At 41.4% G+C, this 21,866-nt stretch overlaps 1 protein-coding gene across 4 annotated transcripts in view; it reads left to right on the top strand.

Moving 5' to 3' along the window:
• Window positions 1-21,866, top strand: part of PARD3B (par-3 family cell polarity regulator beta) — a 417,558-nt gene that overhangs the window by 276,597 nt on the left and 119,095 nt on the right. For all 4 annotated transcript variants that reach the window (XR_009958854.1, XM_062579370.1, XM_062579372.1 and 1 more), the window contains exons 17-18: window positions 3,117-3,323; window positions 4,315-4,543. Coding sequence is in view for 3 of the 4 variants with exons in the window: in XM_062579370.1 (XP_062435354.1) it covers window positions 3,117-3,323; window positions 4,315-4,543 (436 nt within the window). In the remaining variant the exon portion in view is untranslated. The remainder of the gene's footprint in view (window positions 1-3,116; window positions 3,324-4,314; window positions 4,544-21,866) is intronic.

Below are 21,866 nucleotides of genomic sequence, written 5' to 3'. Positions count from 1 at the left end.
GCGACTCGCTTTCACCCAGCCCTAGGCACTTGCTGATATCCGTTGTTGTTTTCTTTCCAAAATTCAGTAGAACTGCATAAAATAATGCACCATTTATAGAAAGTAGAGTGAATTCTGCAGCTTTTATCCTTGTGCCATAAGAACATAACTATACTATATGACAAATGAGGCCTCAAGCAATTTTAACTCTATGAAAGAAGTATTTTTGCACATAATGAACAATTAGAATACTCATTGCCTTACTATACTTTTGCATCCAAAATCTCAGTAGAGCTCGATATTCTCTTTCTCTCTCGCACACAAATGAGAAGTAAGATTAGATGGCAGTTGGGGGGATTGGGTGTTTTTTTTGGTGGGGAGGGTAGTGGCTTTTTTTTTTTTTTTTTTCCCCAGAGTCCCGGGCATTTTCCCAGAAGCGCCAGCCGCAGATGCCCCCTCTGCAAGCACGCTGACGGGTCTGCCAGCTTGTGGCAGCTCCTCGCCTCCTGTGCCTTCGCTGCGCGCTACTGGGTGCGAAGGCCACTGCCTTGCCAAGAAAGGTAAAGGGAATAAAAGCAGAACTGGAAAAATATAAACTTCCGTTCAATGAACCCAGCAAACACGTCCATTGTTGTAAACTCCTTGACTAAATATTCCCCTCCTTATTGAGGCTGCATTGATCCTCCTGGCATCAGTAAGGAAAACGCAATCATTTATCACCTGGGTTCAGGTGTTTTTCTGTGGGAGGATTTTGGGATGCTAATAGCGAGAAACTTCTAATATTACCAGTGAAGTTTAGACTAAATGATTACAGCCTTGGGAAAGGGCAACTAAATGCCTAACTATTAATCTGCTACTAAAGGGTCTCAGTAAGTTTTTGAATAAATGTGGATACATTTGAAATAACAGCATGTGGGAAGATGACAGATGAAATTTCACTTTTGTTGCCAGCGAGAGAGAAATGTAGTTAATCTTTGTCATTTTATTCCATTTTCTGAGGTAACCCAAAATTTGGTAACGTTAGGCAACGAAGTGATCATAACCCAACTCTGATTCTGCCCTACTCCGGGGGCCTTAGGAAAAAAAACAGTTTTCCAAGGGAATATTTTTCTGAATTTATTTGGTAAGCAAGCAGCGCGCCATTTACATTCTTTTCCCTCATTTTAATAGAAAGCTGAAAATAAGACGTGCAGGTTGCTGCCAGCGCTCTTTGAAGTCCCCCAAAACAGGAGGTTACTGCTGGTTCGGGCTGGACGAACCTCCTCGGGGGCTTCCACGTTAGGCCAGACCGGCTAGCGGAGGCTGCTCGGGCCGACAGGAGCGTGCTTTGCCAACAGCGCCGCGTGTTTCCGTGCGGCTGGTCCGGGCGCGCGCTTGGCAGAGGGCCTCTCCTCTGCGTCGCCGCCGGGAGCGGCTGCGCCGTGCCCGGGTGGCGGCGGGCGGCGGAAGCGGGGCCGAGCAGACGCCGTTGGTTCCGATACGTGCGCCCCAGAGCCGGAGGCGTTAGCTTGCCTTTTTCCAGGAATCGCCGTCGTAAGTCAAGGGCCGCGTCCGGCAGGAGCTGCCGGGGCTTCCTCGCAGGCCGCTCTCGCCCCCGGCAGGCGCGGCCCTGCAGGGCCCGCGGAGGCTCGCGCTGACGCGCGCCGCCTGGGCGGCTTGGGGCACCTTCCTGCTGTACGCGAGTTGTGGCTCAGGCTCCGTTTTCGCACTTGCTGGTCTGGCAGGAATGGTAGTCTCCAGAATGGCAATTAATGAGCGAAAGAAGGTTGCACTTCGTGACCTAGCAAGCAGGTCTCCCTTAAGCTTTTTTCTGTCTTTTTTTTCCCCTTCTTTCCTTCCAGCTACGTATGAGTCTGCATGCTCCAGCGGTGTAAATTGCTTTATGTAGACAGTGCTAATGATTCTCCCTTTGGTGCTAGTTCTTACCTTTTTTTTGCTTCCTCCTACCCCCATAGGAATTCATTGGTTACACTGTTTGAGTTGAGAAGTATTTGTACTCTCTAGGACTGCTAAAAATCACAGCGTGGTATTAATATATCTGCCTTTCCTGCGACCCTTGAGCCTCTTCGGGAGTGACAGTATATGGACATACATGTGAAGGTCTTTTGCTCTTGCATAGTCCTGTTGGTTGCGTTAGTATCACTGGCAGATGTTGAAAACCAAAGCATTTTGTACACTCCAAGATTATAGCAGGCCAAAGTCTATTCCTCAGTGCTTGTGCATCACATTTCCTGCTCTGCCATATAAACATTAAGCAGACACTACAAAAACTTTTTAGCTTAAGCCACACTTGTGATTTTCTCTACTATTTGGTGCCAGTGCTCTGTGAACTCTTTCCTTTCTGTGCCTATTCCATTATTGTTGTATTAATACTAATTAGCACGAATGCCTAGGAGTACTTAAGCTGCCACAAAAGAAAGACTTTCTAAGGTGGGAAGGTCAGACATTCAACGAGAGAAAAGGTGGGGGTCTTGGAAAGTATTTGCTCTTTCTTTGTTATATAAACCACTTTCTCATGCCTATGAACAAGGAAGGAGGCAGCACCGTAGTTTATATTAAGCTGTACTTTGCTGGAAATATTTATGTTTCTTGAAAAACCTGCTGTGTATGTTGATAACATAGCATCAGTTTCAGCTTGAAGAAAAAGGTTGGATAAGACTAAGAGAACTAATAATATCTTCTCACAGGAGAAATGTGTTTGAAAATATCAACCATTCATGCAGGCTGCCTCATTCCGAAAAGCCAAAAGCCTGGTTGTGCAGCAGTGCTCATTTCTGTGAGTCGACAGATAATGTCCTCCTTGAGATTTGTAGAGTTCCCAGCTGGACATTACTGTCAAAGGGCAAGAAAACACCCCCATCCTTCTCGTCGCTGCAGGCTTTAAAGGGACGCAGATAGAGCCCGCTCTTGCCCATCGCTCTTGGCAGGTCTATAAATTACGTGCGATTCCCCCCAAGTCTGAACAGGGATCTCTGCTGAACTAGGTTTAACTTAATGTTATTTTTAGAGCAAATTACATTGATTGCATACTATTTCAAAGCCCCCAAGTAATAAAATACACAATTAAATGTATCTGTCTGACTAGTTTCATGTCTCTGTATGGTTTTTGGTGTAAAAACTTAACTATTTCTTTCCAGACTCTTCTGGCAAAGATTTTGGTCCTACTCTGGGGCTGAAGAAGTCCAGTTCCCTGGAGAGTCTGCAGACAGCTGTGGCTGAAGTTAGGAAGAACGAACTCCCTTTTCACAGACCCAGGCCTCATGTTGTTCGTGGTCGGGGGTGTAATGAGAGTTTCCGAGCTGCCATTGACAAGTCTTACGATGGACCTGAGGATGTTGAAGAGGGTATGTGTTGCTGCTGATACTGAAGGAACCACCTTCTGCCAGCTCTGCTGGCAGTCAACTCAGTAAAGCATACAAGAAAGTGATTTAGCACAGCTGAAGTTGGTTGAATTTTAAAAGCTGCTTATGTCTTCTACTGAATGGAGCTGTCTTTGCAGTACCCCCTCCAACTGTGGCTGGATTCAGCAGAAAGTCTTAGGATGGGAATAGGTTGGAGGAATTAGACCTCAGTCGCTAAGTAACTGTATTTTTCAGCTTCAAGGAGCAGCTGCCACCTTGAGATTACATTTAAAAGCATCTTGTTTGTTTTATAGAACTGTCTAGAGCCTCCCTTCTCCAACCAGGACATTTATTTCCTGATCCAGTTAAGGCAGAACCTACTGACAGCACCCTGGTGCTCACTTTATTGCCATGGGCTTAACAGTCCCCTGGCTGGAAATGCCCCTTCTTAAAGCATGAAGCTTGCAACTGTGCTTGGTTCCTGAACTCCCAAATAGAAAGAAAAAAAAATTATTTTCCAACCAGGCAGAACAGTTCATCTATTCTTTTCTTCAGACATTAAAATAGAAAGATCCCAAGGAGTGACTGAAATCATTTTGTTATGTAGGTGGGTTATGTCAGTCCCCAGAACCACTTGTTGAAGTCAGCTCTCAGTGTTTGCTTCCCAGTGTGGCGGCTTTCTTGAGCTGAAGGAGGTTAACAAGCCAGATTTCAAATAGAATAGTGTTTTACCACATGTCAAGGTTTTCATGTCAGGAATAATAACTAGAAAACAAGTCACTATAATAATTCTGTGTTTAATTTACAATAGAAACCTGCTTGAATTCACTAGCTATGTTTAGTCTGCTTTTAAAAGTATTTAATTAAGTGAATATACTTTGTGAGTCATTTGAGCGTTTTGTAGACACTGATGCTGTATTTCATGTGTTCGTACATGTTTTGGTGACCATAATGGCCCCTAATTGTTCTCACTGCTGCTCTTTCATCTGTGCAGATGGTTTCTCTGATAAGAGCTCTCACTCTGGTCAAGAAGTGCAGAACATGGAACCTGCCTCTCTGGGGAACCCTGGAACAGAAGAGGTAGAAGCCAAAGTAAAAAAAGACAAAAAAAACAGAGAGAAGAAAAAAGAAAAGGGCAAGGCTAAAAGCAAAGAGAAGAAAAGGAAAGAAGAAAATGAAGATCTGGAAAAGAAAAAGAGGAAAGGCTTCGGTGTCATGTTGAGGTATGGCATTTTAAAAAGAACAGGATAACCTGTGCTCATTATATGAAACCACTGATACTCTCATAAAGTAGAGGAAGAATTATTTCAGTTGGACTCAAAATAATGTTTATGTTATTTAAAAAGAAATCAGTTTATACTTTTACACTAAACTTGTAGCTGAGGCAGAAGACATTTGGCAGACAAAATGTCTTTTTGTGCCTTTGAAATTCATTCCCATATGTCAAAAAAATTTGAGATTTCAGGCTAAAAACAAGCGAGTTTGGGGGGAGGGAATGACTTTGTGGGGAATATTTCTGAGTAATACATGACCCACTCCCACACTCACATTGCCTCCTCTTCCCTCGTTTATCAGCTCTCACATTGCATGCTTTGGGGAGAGTAGAATCACTTGTGTTACCGTAAACAGTCTCATAATATTTGCAGTTGCTGAAAACTACAAGCTATGATAGAATCTTCTTTTTCTTGGCTTCGGCAATTGCCTGCAGTGGTCAAAACATCAACTTTCTCCCTACCTGGCACACAATTGTTTGGATTTATTCATTGGCTTTTGGTTGTTTTTGCATCTCTGGAATTATCAGAGACTGGCCAGGATAGCCTGATGCTCAGAAATGGTGGAGCATTCATTTTTGTGAATGCCTAGCTGTGCCGTGCTCAGAGAAGCCTTACACAAAGTAGAATTCCTGAGCATAGTTTTTGCTATAAAAAACAACAAAGCAGGACTTGTTGCCTGAATGTAGAATAGTTGCAGAGTTTATACAGACCAGATCACGTGCGTCAGTGATGGGCATTCAAACCCAGCGAGGGTGCCACCTTCAATTTGAGACTATGGAGTTATGGCTAGAGATGGCACTGATTGTGTTTAGAGTTGACTTAATTATCACGTTTGAAGTTGGAAGGATTTTTCCATTGGTCAGAGTGGCAGGACCGTTATAGGAGGGAGGCTTGGACACAAGAGGATGGCTTTTGCTGCATCATGAAAGTTAATCTGCTGGGATTGTTTGGGCAAAATTCATCGGGCCGTTTCCTTGCTTTTGCTGGAGCCTTGAGTACTCTAGGCACTCTAGTTTGTCATTCTTGCCTCTTATGCCTGTTTAGTATATTGAGGATTAAAGTGTTTTGTTTTAAGTAGATCTTCAAAATTAATAAAGCGTATTTGTAGGAAACTTAATGACCTTCCATAAAGAGGAGAATAGACTCTAAGACCAGGTGGTTACTTCTGGTACTGAACACTGTTAGCTTTAGAAGAGTGTGTTTCCTGACATGCAGTATTATAGACCAGCCAGGTATGTACACAAAAGCTGTGGCCGTTGCTTAATGAAAGATGCTTGAAACTGGTAATCTAAAAATCTTAAATCAGCTGCAAGATCAACTCGCTTACAGTAGTACTCAGTAGGATAGTGCTATGTGAATTTGCCTTGCAGCTTTCTGTTGAGACTGTCTGGACTCAAACACCCTGTGTTATATTGACCTTGCACATGGAAGGTTTTAGCTGACTTTCTTCCATGCATCATCAATAGGAATGCTCAAAATTGTCCCAGCAACTTTTGAACAGTGAAGGTGTGGTGTCCGAAATATACAGGCATGCTTATGTGCCAAATCTACGTGGTGTCAGCGGTTGTTCGGAAGGCACGTGGTTACACGAGTCTGCATTCAAATTGGGCTCTTCAGGAATGCTGAGGAGGCACACGCTCACACCTGCGCTCTGCACGTGCGCTTGTGTTCGTACTGTGTGAAGATGTAGGGCTTAACACGGAGCTGTAGTCAAAACACTGAATAATTAGGAGGATGACTTCAGCAACTCTTTTCTTGTGTATCTTTTAGCTTTATGCCTATTTTCATTCCCTTTTGTAGCTCCTTGCAGCGAATAGGTCTGCCGGTGGGGGAGAGGGGTTGGCACAGAGGTCTGACACAGGCAGGAGCACTCTGCCTCATGCCTCACTGACACACTCTCGATGAAGTTTTAAGTGCAAGATATTTCTTATGGGGGTGTGATGCTGAAGCCAGAAAGAGCAGGGGGTGACGTCAAAATCCAAACCAAGCATTTGTAATTCTCAAAAAAGTCTCATAACCATCAATACGTGAAGCTGGGAGCGACAGGTTACCAGTCTGAGAGATTCACTTCTTTAGAATGTATTCCGCATTTTGGTTGCTCGTGTGATTTTATACATTTGTTCTTTTCATGTGCTAGCTTTTTATTTTGATTAATAGTCATCCCAGCAGACAGTAGTTATTTTTATTGCCTTTAATTGTATTTATTTACTTCTGTGGCAGCAGAAATGGGAATTCGTCTCATACCATTGAAAATCTGTTTAAAGCCACAAAGATGGAGGCAACAGGTTGCAATGAAAAGAGGAAGGACTGTTTGTAAAAAGTAACAGGTCAGCTGGAAGGGTTTTTGAGGTTCTCTGTCCTTATGAGTATATTTTTCCAGAATTTACTAAATTGTTCTTGAAAAAATATTTGTTTCTGAGAAGGCAGGAGTCCTAGGGAACCCCAGGCATGATAAAAATGAAAGAAGGGTGATGACCTGTAAAGACTGAACAAGAGCAAAAAGCACTGCTTTACAAAAGAATTGGAGAGAGCATGTTTTGCTCAAGATGGGCAAAAACAGGCTGGTATTTTTTGCAGGGAGGAACTGCTGTGGGTGACAAGGAGAGCGGAAACAAGGATTTTGAATATAACTTAAAAGGGTAATGGGGGAACTTAAGGGAGGATGAATACTGTGAAAATATTGGATCCAACAGGTTTTTTTAAAAATAGTTTTGCAGTGATAGGAAGAGTGAGAAGCCTTTGTCAGAAAGGCGAGGGAGAAGGAGACTGCAGAAAGAAGTTTTAGATGATCAAGTATTTTAGCAACATGGCTGGAAAGGCACAGCCAGATTTTTCATGACATTGTGGAGATGGAACTGGCATGGTTTATTGGTGGAACATCTGTGGGAGGAAAGAGAAAAGCTGAAGATGACAAAAAGTTGCGAGCTTCTGCAGCAGTCAAGGTGACTACTAATTCCTGGTAGCTGAATAGAAAGAAGTAGAGCAAAGTGTTTAAAAACAGAGATGACTTCAGTTTTTGACCTGCTGAGTTTAAATGGTGTGGAGAAGCTGCTGTAGGAGGCATTGTGAATGTAAACACTGCAGAGGGGCAGAAAGCTGGGCAGAGGATGTGTCTGTAGTGTGCCTGCCGCAGGGGTGGTGGTGGTACTTGTGATCCCTCCTGTGGGAGACATCTGCAAAACAAGAAATGCAGGATAGAGCCCCTGCTAGACTGGCACGAGAGGAAGACCCAGTAAAAAAGAAGGTATGAAAGCAGCTGGCAGAAGCAGGAAGAAAGACATTATATTTGCCTGGGGCACTGTAAATTCACTGCCATGAATTTTTCAAACTAGTCAAGTGATTGGCAGCCGGGCAACTAATTGATCCTGCTGAGAGTAGGAGCCCCATGCTGATGCATTTGTATTGCTGTAATTTTTGGGCTACCTTGTTCAGAGCTGGTTCAGCTGTGTCTGCACAGCTCTGCAGTGCTGCAGAGATGCCACTAAATAGGAAAACAGACTTTCTGAACCTCAGTGAAAATTGGGCTGAGACAAGTAAGAAACAATCGTCCTTGGCGAGAGCTCCTGGACTAGGAGGACAATGAAACTAGTTCTGAGATCTCACCAGAAAGCTCACTGCTAACAAAGACACATGCATTTTCTGGCTTTTTCTGCAGAGTTACAAGAGGTCAGGTATAAAGGACAAAATAAGGTAGAGTTTGAGGCATGAAGTACCTGCTGGAAAAGTCGTATTTGTCTCTGCTGAGCTTTTTGTGCTGTACTCAGTGTCATATACGGCTATAACAAGTTTTATCTTGATAGTATGTCCATGTGAATTGGCTTGTTTCTGCCTTTTAATCAATAACAAAGCATTTCAAGATATTAAAACCAAACCCAAGCATTTATCTGTAGTACAAGAAGGTGCAAGTGTTGGGCTTTAGTCTTTTGCATCTGAGATTTTTGAACATACTGGAATTGCTACTGCATGGGTTTTTTTCTTTCTTCTTTTTTTTAATTTAACAACAGAAAATAGCAAAGCTGTTAGCAGTTGCTAACAGATTTCACTTAGTGCCTCATCTGTTGCTCAGCTGCTATTTACTTGTAGTTCCTGGTTGTCGTCATCTTTTTTTTTTTTTTTTTTAATATTTAAATGCTCCCCCCCCCAAAAAAAAAAGAAAAAAGAAAAAAGGAGATTGCTTTTCTGTGAAGCTTTTCCTGGATTGAAGCTTTATTTAGGTGACTGTGATTCAGGCAGATCATCAAACAATCATGATTTTATTTTTGTAATCATTGTTTTTAAAAAATAGGGTTTTTTTTAATTCAGTATTAACTAGAATTTTTGGCTATAGTGTTTTTGACTCCTGCACTTGGAACAAAGTTAGTTAATCTGTTGGAGATTTCAGAGGCAGACGACACTGGTTGTTACTGATTAGTTAACTTTCTATAATCCAAATATTTTATTACTATAGAGATTGCGTAAAGATTGTATATTCTTATTTGGTTGTACAAATTATCTTTTTTGGGTCCCAATGCACTTATCACCTGCCATAGTATTGGATTTGCATATGCGCTGTCCAAAGAACAGAAGCTGATTTTGTTAACTGTATGTAACATTGGCTAAGCAAGCATTATTTTACTTTCTGATGTGTTCTGGCACATTGCACCATCATAACTCACTAAATAACCCAATGCTAGACAACAGAAGGCAAAGTAAATTGATATTGTATATCAGGAAAACAGTTACATTAAATACTGTCATTAGCAGAGCTGTGACTAAATTTACGCTGCAGTCTCAGGAAGAAGCCAGAGTCTAGCACCAGTGCTTAAACTCTTTCTGAATAGATACGATACTCAGTTATGTGCTGAACTTCTATGTCCCCTACAGATTCCTAACAGCAGCAAGCCTCTACCGTACCATATGAAAACCCTGGTTTCTCCCTTTCTTGCACTAGCATGACTGACTGTTTTCAGGGCCTGGTGTGTTTTGAGAAGACTGGTCTGCCTCAAATGAGCCTCCCGGTACTTTTTGGAGGGGTTGTATTTCCATGAAAAATGCTGTAGTGAAACAACATTTTCTCTGCTTTTAAGTCGAGCTAGTGCGCAGTGCTGTGGGTTCAGAAGTTGGTCCAAGCCCATGGAAGGGGGCTCTGGAGGCTATCTGGAAAGGTTAATTTACCCCTTGGTGCAGTGTGGTGGAAATCCCCGACACTGAGCACTAATGCAAAACGCATTAGCACTTAGTACCGGGAACATAAAGCTGATCTAACCGAGAGGTTAATCTAAAAAAAACAATTATTCCTCAGTTTGCTAGGCACTAAACTCTAGATTTAAAGTTTGTCTATAGTTACTTAATTGCCTTGCTTTGAAGTCCTATCAAATATTCTTTTCTAACAAAGGTAGGCTTTGAGTTAATTTCTAAATTAAGTTGAGGAAGACTGAACCCTTAAATCATCAGGGGAACGTGACATCTGCCACGCACTGCTGCTCTGTATCCTGGTCCCGTAGCGGTTGTTGCAGACCTGGTGTGTAATAAACGCAAGAAGTCTATGGCTCTCTTACAACCTTTTCCAGATAGTAATTGTAAAATTTCTGGGTAGCCCTCTCAACTTTATGGTATGAAGGTAAGCTAGCTAATGGACTGCAGCCACACCAATGAAATTTTAATAGCTTGTTCCCCATAGGCAGAGGCCGGTAGGCTGAAGTCATGATTTTTTGTGATGTAAAAATCTTAGTGCGAGTGTGCAATTGGTGACTCAGTAAAGAGTTTTGCCAAACTGGAGTGCAGTGAGAGAACGTGCTGTTGTTCATCTGTTCATTATTTCCACCCTTGATTCAGGAAAAAGAAACCCTCCTCCTTTTAAAGCAAGTTAAAGTGTTTAAAGTTAATTTGGCTTTGCTCGTGTACTAGTGAATACATTCAAAAGTGGTCAAGGTGAGAAAATGTCTAACCCTAACAAATATTGCATGTAACTACAGCTTGAGATGTGTATTTGTGCACATACCTGCAAGTGCAGCAGGCGGGAATGTATGTGCCTGTTAGTTACATTTTGCTTTTTCCTCTTTAGAAATAGTACGTTTTCTCACATAACAATTCATCTTAAATTATTTACCTTCCATTTCACAATATGAGCCATGAATATTTTATTTTTTGTCCCCTTAATTTGCCAATTTTCCTTTGAGCTAAGTGCTCTAGTGCTTTTAATTTTTCATTCTAGACGGAAGGCAGAAATGACCCTTTTTTTTTCATTATTACTATTATAGTAGCCTTGTGCTCAGAATGATACTTTCTACAGCTAGCACTGTTGAGCCTATGATAGTATTGCAGAGTAGACAGCATAATATACAGAAACTGACTTTCATTAAGTATAGCACTGTGATAGCATACGGAGAGAATTTTTCTTCTCATCTGTGTTGCGCTGAGAAGTTAAGCATGGATGAGAAAAGTTAGCAGTGTAATGAAGGAAGAGCAAATAACATGGTGATGAGGTTGACAGAGAGAGGCGGTGTTTGCATGTGTGTGTGCATATGTACACGTAGGTGTGTGTGTATACGTATATGCATCTATGTATGTATATACATACATATGTATATATTATATATATATTATAAATTATAATTTAAGTAGACTAAAGTTATTTCAGAGGGGTTTTTTTGTCCTCGGTAGCAAAATGGTCTGAAATGGATCGTGCTTGTGTATTTGATAGTCAGTTAATGAGGCAGATCAGTTGTTCAGTGGCCTTGATTTCCTTTTACCTAATAAATATTTCCACTTTCCAAATAGGTAAGTTGGTAAATACCTATTTCCTTTAGAGAGCTCAAGAGAATGAAAGAAAGGGGACGCCTGATTAGTTTAATGTGTCTAGAGTTTGTCAAGAATGTAAAAAATAAAAAGGACAAACATCTCAAATGATACGTATCACTTTCTCCCTCTTCCTTCACCGTATTGATTCCTCCTTGGTTGCATTCATAGTCAGACTAAAACAGAGAAAATAAGGGGTTTTGTACTAAAAATGATCACGTGGACTGCCTACTAAAGGCTTATTTGTTTAATTAAGCATCTGTTCTCCTCTTAATATGCATGCATAAATCTCATTAATGTTAGATGTATGCAAGTGCAGTGAAGAAGAATAGACCCCTTACTCTCATTACTGAACTTGGATAACGAGATTTGTATTTACTTAACAGATCAGAGCAGAAAGTTCCCTCTGACTATTTAAAAGGACTGGAATTTACAAACCATTTGCAAGGAGTATGCTTTTTGTAAAATAGTTGCATGTTCACTTCAAGTTAAAATATCATTATTCAAGTCATTATTAATCAAAAAAAAGAGAGAAAGAGAGACCATGCTTTCTCTGTATGGATAATTTTGTGCAGCTAAATTCTGTGACATGCCTACTTAAATGTACACCTGCCCTGTCAGTATTCACCTCTGGCTATTTCGCATCTGCTGAAATGGAAGGAAACTCCATTGCTACGGAAATACGAGCTGGCCTTTCTTGGAGGTGGCTTATTTCTTCTAAGTGTATGTCTGCATGTCTCCCGCATAACCCCTTGTGCAAAAAATGCCTTAAAAAGCCAGGTGTGTTCTTGATGATATCCCCTCATGAAGGACACCTTGCCGATGTGTTTATCCTTCACTCAATATCCTTGGCTATTATTTGTTTTAAAATCCATCTCTTGGCTGAGGATAAAACTTGAATACTAGCTTTTCCATATAAGTTATGGTCCACTGGGTGTCTCTATGTAGTGTATTTCTGCATTACGGTCAAAGATCCTGAAGGGTTTAAAGTCAAGGTTTAGAATTAAGGCTGCCTGAGCTGCATTTTAACGGATAAATACGTATTTTCCTCAGAAATGCAGTGCAGAGTATGAGTGCTACCTTGAGACAAAAGTCTGCCTTGTTGATTTTCTGTTTCAATGTTTCTTATCATATGAGCTTGGTAAATGGGGGGGGGAGAAGGGGGAGAGGCAACAATTAACACAAAAATGGTACGGAGGGGGGCTCCTGACAGATTCCTTAACTACGGAGTGCTGGCAGGTGCCAGTTTAATAGGTATTGCCATTAACAGCCATCTGTAGAGAAAATGAAATGTGCTCATCTCACTGAATTATGATTTATGCCAGACAAAGCAGTCAAACCAAAGTAATATTTATATTATATTGCGGAGTCATTGATTAAATGCACATGGCATCTCAAATCCAGTTGACATTTTAAGTTGAAATGATTGCAGACATGTAGCCATTTATTTAACTATTACTTTAAAAAATGTGTCTCTACTTGTTATTAATAGAAGAAAGTCAGACCTGGCCAATATTTCAATCGGCTGACCTTTTGTTTTGCTGACATATAAAAGGAACAAAGCTCCTTTTAGGGCATCGCAAGCTCGGAGAGCGTGGAGCACACTAGCTTCAGAAAAACCTGACCCCTTTGAGCCGCTCTGTCCCTTTCTCCCATCTTTTTTGCACAGGATTTTTGAGGGAAAATGGACAAGAGATGATGTAGGATTTTAGGAATATAGCCTGTGAGGGACTTTGTTTCAAGCGCTGTTCTGCTGCTGGCTTCCTGAATGGCACTGGTTAACTCGCTTAGCAGCGCCGGGTCTCAGTTATCCTTATGTAAAGGATATCCTTTATCCTTATATAAAATATAAGGATAGTGACACTTCCCTGTTTCTTGTAGTCATTGTAGGGTTAAATGTATTAACAAGAATGTTAAAAAAAACAATTTGGCTACTACCATGAACGTATAGCAGGCAAACAGCTTTATTTTTAAGAAAATGAGTATCAAAAAGGAGTATGATTTGTATGATTTCTCCTAACTTCTTTTCCTCTGGTCTCTAGGGTACTTTCTTCTTTCTGTGCAGATTTCATAGTGTTTTTCCTTGTACTTTTCTCCAGTGAGTCCGTCTTTTCTCTTTGCTTAATCTCCTATTGCCCAGTCTCTCATTTCCACGTAGCGTCTCTCAGGTCTCTTTAACCTTTCCTCATTATCACTCACCTTCCTACCTGGTTTTAGCAAACTTTGGTCTCTTCTCTCTTTGAAAAAAACCTGAAACAAGCCCAGTCTGCAAGCATTTGCACTTTTGGAAGGAGCTCTTTGCTGGGACTGGGTTGCTCGCCCTTAGCCCTTCCCCTTGCTTCTGCCAGCACAAGAGGGTCCCCCTGGGGCTCCTTCTCCTCCTCTCCTGGCTATCTCCTAGCTGCAGATGTTCTTACCTTCAGAAATGTGCTTTGGAGTACAGTGGCTCAGAATATTAGTTGACCTTCTACTTTTTCCTCTGGTTTTATACCTTCTTGGCAGAAAAAAAGTGATTTTTCATTTCAGATTTAGCATGGACAAATTCGTTTTCTCTCTGCCAACTGTTCCTCTTTGTCCTTACTCTGTCATCATGGAAACTATCAGTGCCTTCCCCTTTTGCAGAAGAACCCCTGTGTGGGATGTCGTCTCCTGTGACCCTTAAACCCACTCAGTGAAATGGCCATTAAAATTTGCCATTTTGCACAGCTCATTGAAGACCTGATCACACCAAAGAAACAGTGAAGCTTCTTGAACTGGGGTCGCAGCTTCCTCCCTCTCTGCCTGGCTCCTGGTGCCTGGCCACTGCCAGCTTTCCGGCCCAGGGACTGCCCACGCCACGGCGAGCGCTGTCTCACCTGCCTCCTCCAGTCCAGCCAGCAGCCCGGTCTCCTGCCCACTTTGACCAGTGCTAACACACCAGTATAGTTAGGTATGCTTCTACTGGGGAGCAAGTGGTGCGGTTCCTCGGTGGCTGCACGATGCAGATGTAGATGTGAACCGTGCTACCGAGCGCTCCTTCACGGAAATACTGCTTTCGTTCGGTTGAAGTGACTTCTCTAGGGTCCTGCCTTGGATGGGAGGCAATTTGAAAGGATTTGATCTTGCTCTTCAGAAATCTTGGACTAATTCCTTGTGGATGAAAAGCAGGATGCTGCTTCCTTTTCCCTTTGTGATTTGCAGCTTCCCACAGCTGGCCTATTTCTTAGCAGTTGGGCTTTCTTACTGTTGAGGGGAATTGGTAAGGAATGAATAGAAAAGAGTCTGAAACATAAAACTTTAGAGTACTTTTATGCATGTGTGGGTATATTTACACATATGTAAACACATATATATATATACATTGCAGTGTGATATATTGCTGTCACCACTAAACTAAAAAGCATTAAAAAAATCAAATCTTAAAAGTTGACTCAGAAGGTGAAAAATTGTCCATCTGTGTGCGTACATGTAACACAGCCTATACAGACTGCTAAGCATCTACTACAGGCCTTCAGCAGTGAACTGCAGTATTAGGTTTGAAGTTATTTGCTGTATGCCTGTGCCATTCCTTGTCCCTTATTTGAAAGCAGCGAATACCTGGCCCCACACCTCACACTCACCCTAGATTATCCGGTTGGTCAGTAATAATGTGTAAATAGACTTGTAAAGCTGTTTGGGGGTGGCAGGAGGCCACCAGCGTAGTCTGCTGTTGCCTTTCTAGCCAGAGAACCGCAGTGAGTAGTGAGTGGGGCGTTATTCCTTCTACCTCTGCCGTCTGTGTTTAGCTTTTATCCTCTGCCGTGGAAACCTCTATTACAGTAGCTTAGTGTAACAGATCTGCTAACATTCTGGCTTTAATTAAAACTAGATCAAGAAAATAAACTGTTCAAAGAAGTTAGCTTTCCTTTTTTTCCAAATATATCTTCCGTATCCGTTTCTTCCTTTTGAGGTGGTTGTTTCTATTCAAGCGTTCCTAAATTGTTTAGCTTCCCTAATAGGCAATGAGGAAGGATGGCCAAGGAGCTCACCTTGGTAAAGTCATTTAGTCTTCCTAGTTCATGTTTTAAATTACTGATTTTTATTTGTTTTAATGCAGTCTGCACTGTAAATATAATTCTCAATACAAGAGCTTTGTCAGCGTGTGAAGATTTTGTAAAACCTAAAAGCCACTGTATGGTTGCAAAACACTTTTACTAACATTAGGGCGTATGCTGGAGAGTAACTTACTTAACCTAAATTATTCCAAGAGAAATTAGCAAATGTTTCTTTCCTTTAAAAAGGCAGATTATTACGGAGGTAAGCGCTGCAGCAGGTTGGCGTACCTACCTCTTTGCCATCGCTCGCCTGGTGCAATGGTGGGCGCTCGGGGAAGGCTCCGGCTAGCGGCAGGAGCTCTGGGCTGAGGCGGTGTGCTGTTACGTAGAGAAACCCGGAGCGGTTCCTAGCCCTAGTTCTGCTCTGAGTTCTGCCGGCCTGTAGCAGCAGTGCTCATGCTTAGGAGACGTTTCCTGACTTCTGTAGCTGCAAAGTGGAGGTTGTATTTACGTGACGTGTCGTGCGAACGCTGGCGACGTTGTGCAGGACCTCCCTGTGATGAGGCCTGTAGATCTTACGGTGCCGGTTCTCTGTAAACTGCCTAATTTACTGATTTGCCTGTGAACTATGTTGTACGCAGTGAGTGGTGAAAACCGATTTGGCATGCAAGCTTGCTAATGCCGAGTGGATAACTGGCTTTAGTCCCTGGTGCTGTAATGAAGTGGATTTGGTTTTATTGCATCTCCTGCATGGAAATTACTATTACAAGTCTGCGTTGTAGAGATGCTGCAGTGTTTTACAAAGAGTTGTACGTTTGTGCATGCTTTGATGGGAGAAAGGTAACCATTCTTACTTATATAAAATATGTGCTCTATCAGTCTAAGTAGAAGCACAGCAAGTTTTAGATAATCTGAAGCCTACTCCAATAGCAGTGTATTTATTTAGTTCATGCTTAATATTTATTTTAGCTTAAACATCAGCTTCCTCTTGTGAAAGTATTTAGAATTGGAGAAAATGAGTTTAATCTTTTCTGGTTTTAGACCAAGAGTTTAAAGAAATTGAAAGAAGATGATCCTGTCATAGTGGAAAAAAAAGATCACTACAGGCCCTGTACATATTGCAGAAAACTTACGTTTTACCATAGACTGCTGGCCATGCACTTACATGCAATTGAAAATGGAGCACAGAAAAGATAGTCTTACACTGAGAGAGATTTAAAAAAAAAAAAAAAAAAAAAAAAAAAAAAACTCTAACCGCAACACTAGAGTAGAAAAAATTCTCAGAGGGTTGAGGTTTAGAATAACTAAATAGTTCAGGATTTACCTCAGTGGTTTAATAACTTATTGAGGCCTCAGCCCAACAGAGAACAAAGCAATAAACTACAGCTGTATTATATACTCTGCTGTCATCTTTGCGCGAGATCTTTATTAAAACAATGCATTCATGCCATAGTAAAAGGCTACAGTGGAGCTAAAATTCAAATACCTAGGTAACTCTTTTTGAAATGTGTTGATTATGTGTATATATATGATTTACAGAAATGTACTGATATGGAGGCCAAATTTTTCTACCTTTGCTATTTTAAACTGTTATCTGTATTCTTAAATTTTTATGGAACTGCTAGATTAGTACGTAAATCTTGTAAAGTATTATATAATTAACTTCCAGAGTATTTGGTAATGACTGAGTGTCTTTAACATGCCATTACTCTGTGACCGCCCAAGGTTAGAAGAGGAGGTGATAGGTTTAGGTGTTCGAGTACTATAAACCCTCCGGGGCAGCGGGGCAAGGAGAATGCTAGTGACCCCCTGTGCTCTAAGGAACTTCTTTACAGTGCAGTCATCTGGGCGCATCACTATACCGTATCTCACTCGTCGTCTTAAGGAGGCAGATGCGCCCACGCCTGCTGAAGCGGCCCACCTCCGGAGAGGAGCGTGGTTGACGAGGTGCTGCACGAACGGCTTCGTGCGACGCCCAGAGCATTTGTTGATCGTGGCTGCCCGTTTATTGTCCTTCTCGGTCTTTGTTGATTTTGCGAATATCTGCTGTTCGCTGAGTACCTTGGGACACAAATTACCTGTAATAGATAAAATTCACTGGCCAAAGGTTAAGTCTCTCTCCCGAGGCTGCTTGCTTGTGCTAGCACTGGTCGCTGTTGACTTTGATCCTGCATTTGTTGCAGTGATATTGTAACGGCTTTGCAGAATAGTTAAAGCTCAATAGAAAGGCCTGGTGTAGCTGTCCCGGGTAGATGACAGCTTGGTGAACTTGGGCTGTCATCAGCTCGAGTAGGTTTCTTTGCGAGGAATCATGTGTGTTGTCTTTAGAAGATGCCAGCCAGCTTGAAACCGGACTGCTCCCTCCTGTAGAGATAAATCCATGTCCGGAGGGGTTGAACATGTTATGATGCCTGGCTGTGTTCAGACCAGCACCATCCTTAACTTTCCACAAAGCTAAATGGAAAATTATGTTGAATGTTTAAGTTTCAGTTTAATGATGCAAGAAAATCATCATGCAAGGCAGATATGGACCTAAAACAAGCCTGCAAATATAAAGGTTGATACAGAAATTTGTTGTATAAATCAGAGATTTCATATACAGCAGTGATCATAGGAAGGAGAAAGAAAAAATTAAATTGGTTGCATAAAATGTCATGCTAATTTATAAGCTAAAATGAGAAGATTGTAAATGAAGCACTGAAGTATGAGTTTTTCACTCTGTTTGTAAATATTGAATTAAAATGAGGTTTAAAAAGTGATACAGAAAAACAAACCCAAATTTTGCTTGGTAGCCTTCTCAAGCACTCAGTTTCAAAGGCTGACTGAAAAGAGGAGAGGAAGACCAAAATAAAATCTCAGGGAGGGAGGGGCAGGGAGAACCTAGAAGGCCACTTAAGTTGATGCATTGCCTGCATACAGATAACTGAAGCCATGAGATTTAATTAAAATCACCCAGTGGCTGTCGCTATCAAGAACAAAACAGCGACTCTCGTACAGAGTCCCACCGCATGGGTGCGGGGAATTTTAGGTGCAAGAGAAGAGAACAGTTTTTCCCTCAGCGATGAGTAAAGGTATTCAGCGAAGAACAGCGCAAGCTGTGGGCGTTGCAAGACCCCCGGGTGCCAAATTTTGAGGATAACCAAATGCTCTGTAAAAGCATCTTGTGATCAATTGTATTGAATGCCACAGACAAGTTGCACTGAATCAACACAGATGACAACCCATTTGAGTGAGCGCACAGAGATCATTCATTAGAGACTTTAATATGGCAGTTTCAGTTCAGTATCTGTCCATTTTGCAACTCAGTTTTGTAATAATTGTGTCAGTCTGCTGAAAAAAGTGGAATTTTATTAAAGTCAACATTCAGTAGTAGTTCGGAAACACAGAACAAAGGAACTGAGGAGAAATTACTGTAAGAAGCAGGTTTATAACCTATTTCTTTTAGAAGCACAGCAAAAACTTGTAAATGACACCAGAAAAATTCTATGACCAGTGAGGGGGTTAACAGTGAGAATAATTGTTGTTTCATGACAAAAGTAGGAGAAATAGGGATTACTAGCACAAGTGATCGGGCCTGACCGTAGAAAACGGAATGCAAATACTGATGGAGACGGAGCAGAACGACCAGAATGAAGCGGTGGGTGCTAGACAGGGGAGGCGCTGGGCAGCCTGTATAACCAGGAGCTCTTTCAAGCAGTGGAAGCATCCTGGAGCCTCTCGGCCCTACTAAGGAAAAAAATAGCAGATGTTTCAGTCAAATATGGATTGATCTTAAATTGGTCTTAAACCATCCAGCAGACTGTTTCCGTCATGTAGCACGCAGTGCTGGAGGGAGCAGGGTTTCTGGCCTGGGGAGCTATAAGAATTCATAGAGCGATTCTGCCTGAGTGAGGCGACAGTTCAGAACCTCAGACATGTCAGAATGGATAATTCTGGGGGAAGGGAAAAGAAAAAAAAAACAAAAAAGCGAAGACTGGGTCAATTAAAATATTTTATTCTTACTCTTGATTTCTCCTTTTTGAATCCTTTTGATATAATTGGGCTGAAGTACTCATTTGAAGCATCACTCTAAAATCCAAGATATTTTATTGTAAAAATACAAGAAAATACGACAATTTTGACATTCAAAAAATTCAACCTGTGACATTACCAATCTCTCCTAGTGGTTGACTTCACAGAAAAACAAAGGAAAAGTGCTTATCAAATGAAAAACTGGTAATCTGTGCAGTTTGCTTGCATAGTAAAATTTACTAGCCTAGAAAAGAGAAGTATAATATATTTTATAATGTATTAGGAAAAGGACCGTGGTAATTATTGAACCTGAGGTGTAAATTTTTTTTCTTTTTTTTTTAATAAGGTGCAGACCACCATATAACGCGTGAGAGTGAACGAAAGAAACGGAGATCAAATGCAATGTACTTAGGGAGGGCTAAGCGTCAAACTTGTAATCGTCTTTCCCTGCCCTCCTTTCAGCCGGTAGCATTAGCGCGCCAGGTCCCGCCGCGAGCCGGGGAGGTGCTGTCTGTGCAGCCTGCCTCGCGCGGGCCCGCGCAGGGGCTGTGTCCGCATTTGCGGCGGGTTTCCAAATGAGTTTGGCATTACACTTGTTACTGCTCAGCTCTGCCTAAAGTGAAACAGGCTCCCAAAAATCGTTTACAGCAGATTCGCTGTGGCTATTGATGTTTTCTGACAACCTAATTTTTCCTGTAGGCCTCTCCCCACCTCCCAGTTCCTACTCTGCAAACAGCAGAAATGTATTTGGGAAAGCGAAAAGGTTATGAATCAAACTTCTGAGGTATTTTTTAATTGACCCTGGGTAGACATATTGATGGAGCTGATAGAAAGGTTGCAGATGGTCTGTATTAAAAAGTCACTTTATATTAGATGATGTTGTATCCTGCATCTAATGATTGAGTAGTCTCCTGTGCAAACACGCGTTACCCTTAGTACATAAGGAGCAGTTTCTGTTCGGTACATATTTCATTGTCACTGAATTAACCTGAAAAGTCTCTGGGTAACCAGACCCCTTGGATGGAAGGACCGGCTTGATGCTTGTTTGATAAAGATTTGTTTTGCAGTACTTAAACTCACAGGTTCGTTCTGAAACGAAGCCACTGTTGTTTTACTTGAAACCATAGGCTATGGCGACTTGAAAGTCCAGCATGTAGAAGACAGGCTGTGTTCCAGTTATGTTTTTCGTAGTTTGCACCATGCAGTGTAGAAGGATGTGGGTGGAGGGACAGTAATGATACTATGCAAAAACTACTATGGGCATTTGCAGTTTCGGTGTAACTGGGTAATACTATTAGAGGAAAATAAGTGCAGGAAAGTCTAGAGACTTCTATTAAATAATACTGATATTTTCAGTTTTGGAGTAAACAGTCTAAACTGGGATTAAGAGTCGCCCTAGAGAAGTGCTGACTAAATCTAGTTCAATCCAAGAGCTTGGACAAAAGCTAGCCCTTACAGTGTGGTAGGGAATCAATAATATTGTAAGTTGTTTTACTCGCATCATGTGAAAACATGATCATTTGCCCTAAAAAAAAAAAAAAAAAAAAAAAAAAAAAAAAAAAAAAGAAAACCCTTCATTTTTATGTTGTAATCTTTTAATAGTGAGTGGCTGAATTATCTCTGTAATTCATTACCCCTCAGCTGTGAGATGAATGGGCTGTGTTATGGGTTGTCATTATTCTCCATGGCGGCATGGAGAACAGGCTGAGGATTTAAATCGCCTTCCACTGCATGGACTATAGACATGCTGATGACTTGCTGTGAGATTGCATTTAGGTCCAGGATCTCTGGTGCTTCAAAATATAATGCGTTCAGTTGCTGTGATGAACAAAAGCTTCTGATGGTTTATGTAGGTATACTAGAAGTAAAATTGAAGAGAAATAGCAAGGAATGAGAATAAAATGTTGTTTTCTTTTACAAGTGACTAGTTGAGTACAGAGGAAAAAGTAATAAATTTATGTCATGAGGGAAACAAATGTAATAGTTGAGATATTATATGGGCATTTCTACATGAGTGTGTGTGTAGATATGTAATGTGAAATACAGTATAATCTTAACATTGTTATGTACGTACTTAAGACTGCACTGGCTCATTACCCATTGCATCAAGGATGCTAAAGTGTTTATTACGCTATTTACCAAATTATAGCTATTTCCTGAACAACTGGCCTCCACTGAATATTCTTGCATTCCGTCCATCTTTAATAATGAAGTCTGCACTTTGGGGCAGAAACGTAGCCTGGCAATGATCAGCAGGAAGTAAGAGAGAAATTGGTAATCTCCTTAGCTTTACTGTTTTATGTTGTTTATTTGCCTCTCCGAAGTATTCATTCAGGGAACCTGGGCAGCATAGGTCAGGCAGCTGAATTTCTTAGAGGGTATTAGGAAGTGCGATGAAGAGCAAAGGAATCTCTGGTCAGTTTTATAGAGTGGTTTTGTTTTGTTTTTTCAATCATATCTGAGTTTTAGCT

Source organism: Rhea pennata, chromosome 6 (genome assembly GCF_028389875.1).
Source record: "Rhea pennata isolate bPtePen1 chromosome 6, bPtePen1.pri, whole genome shotgun sequence".
In the NCBI taxonomy this organism is placed as follows: domain Eukaryota; kingdom Metazoa; phylum Chordata; class Aves; order Rheiformes; family Rheidae; genus Rhea; species Rhea pennata.
This window is presented reverse-complemented; position numbering and strand designations above follow the sequence as displayed.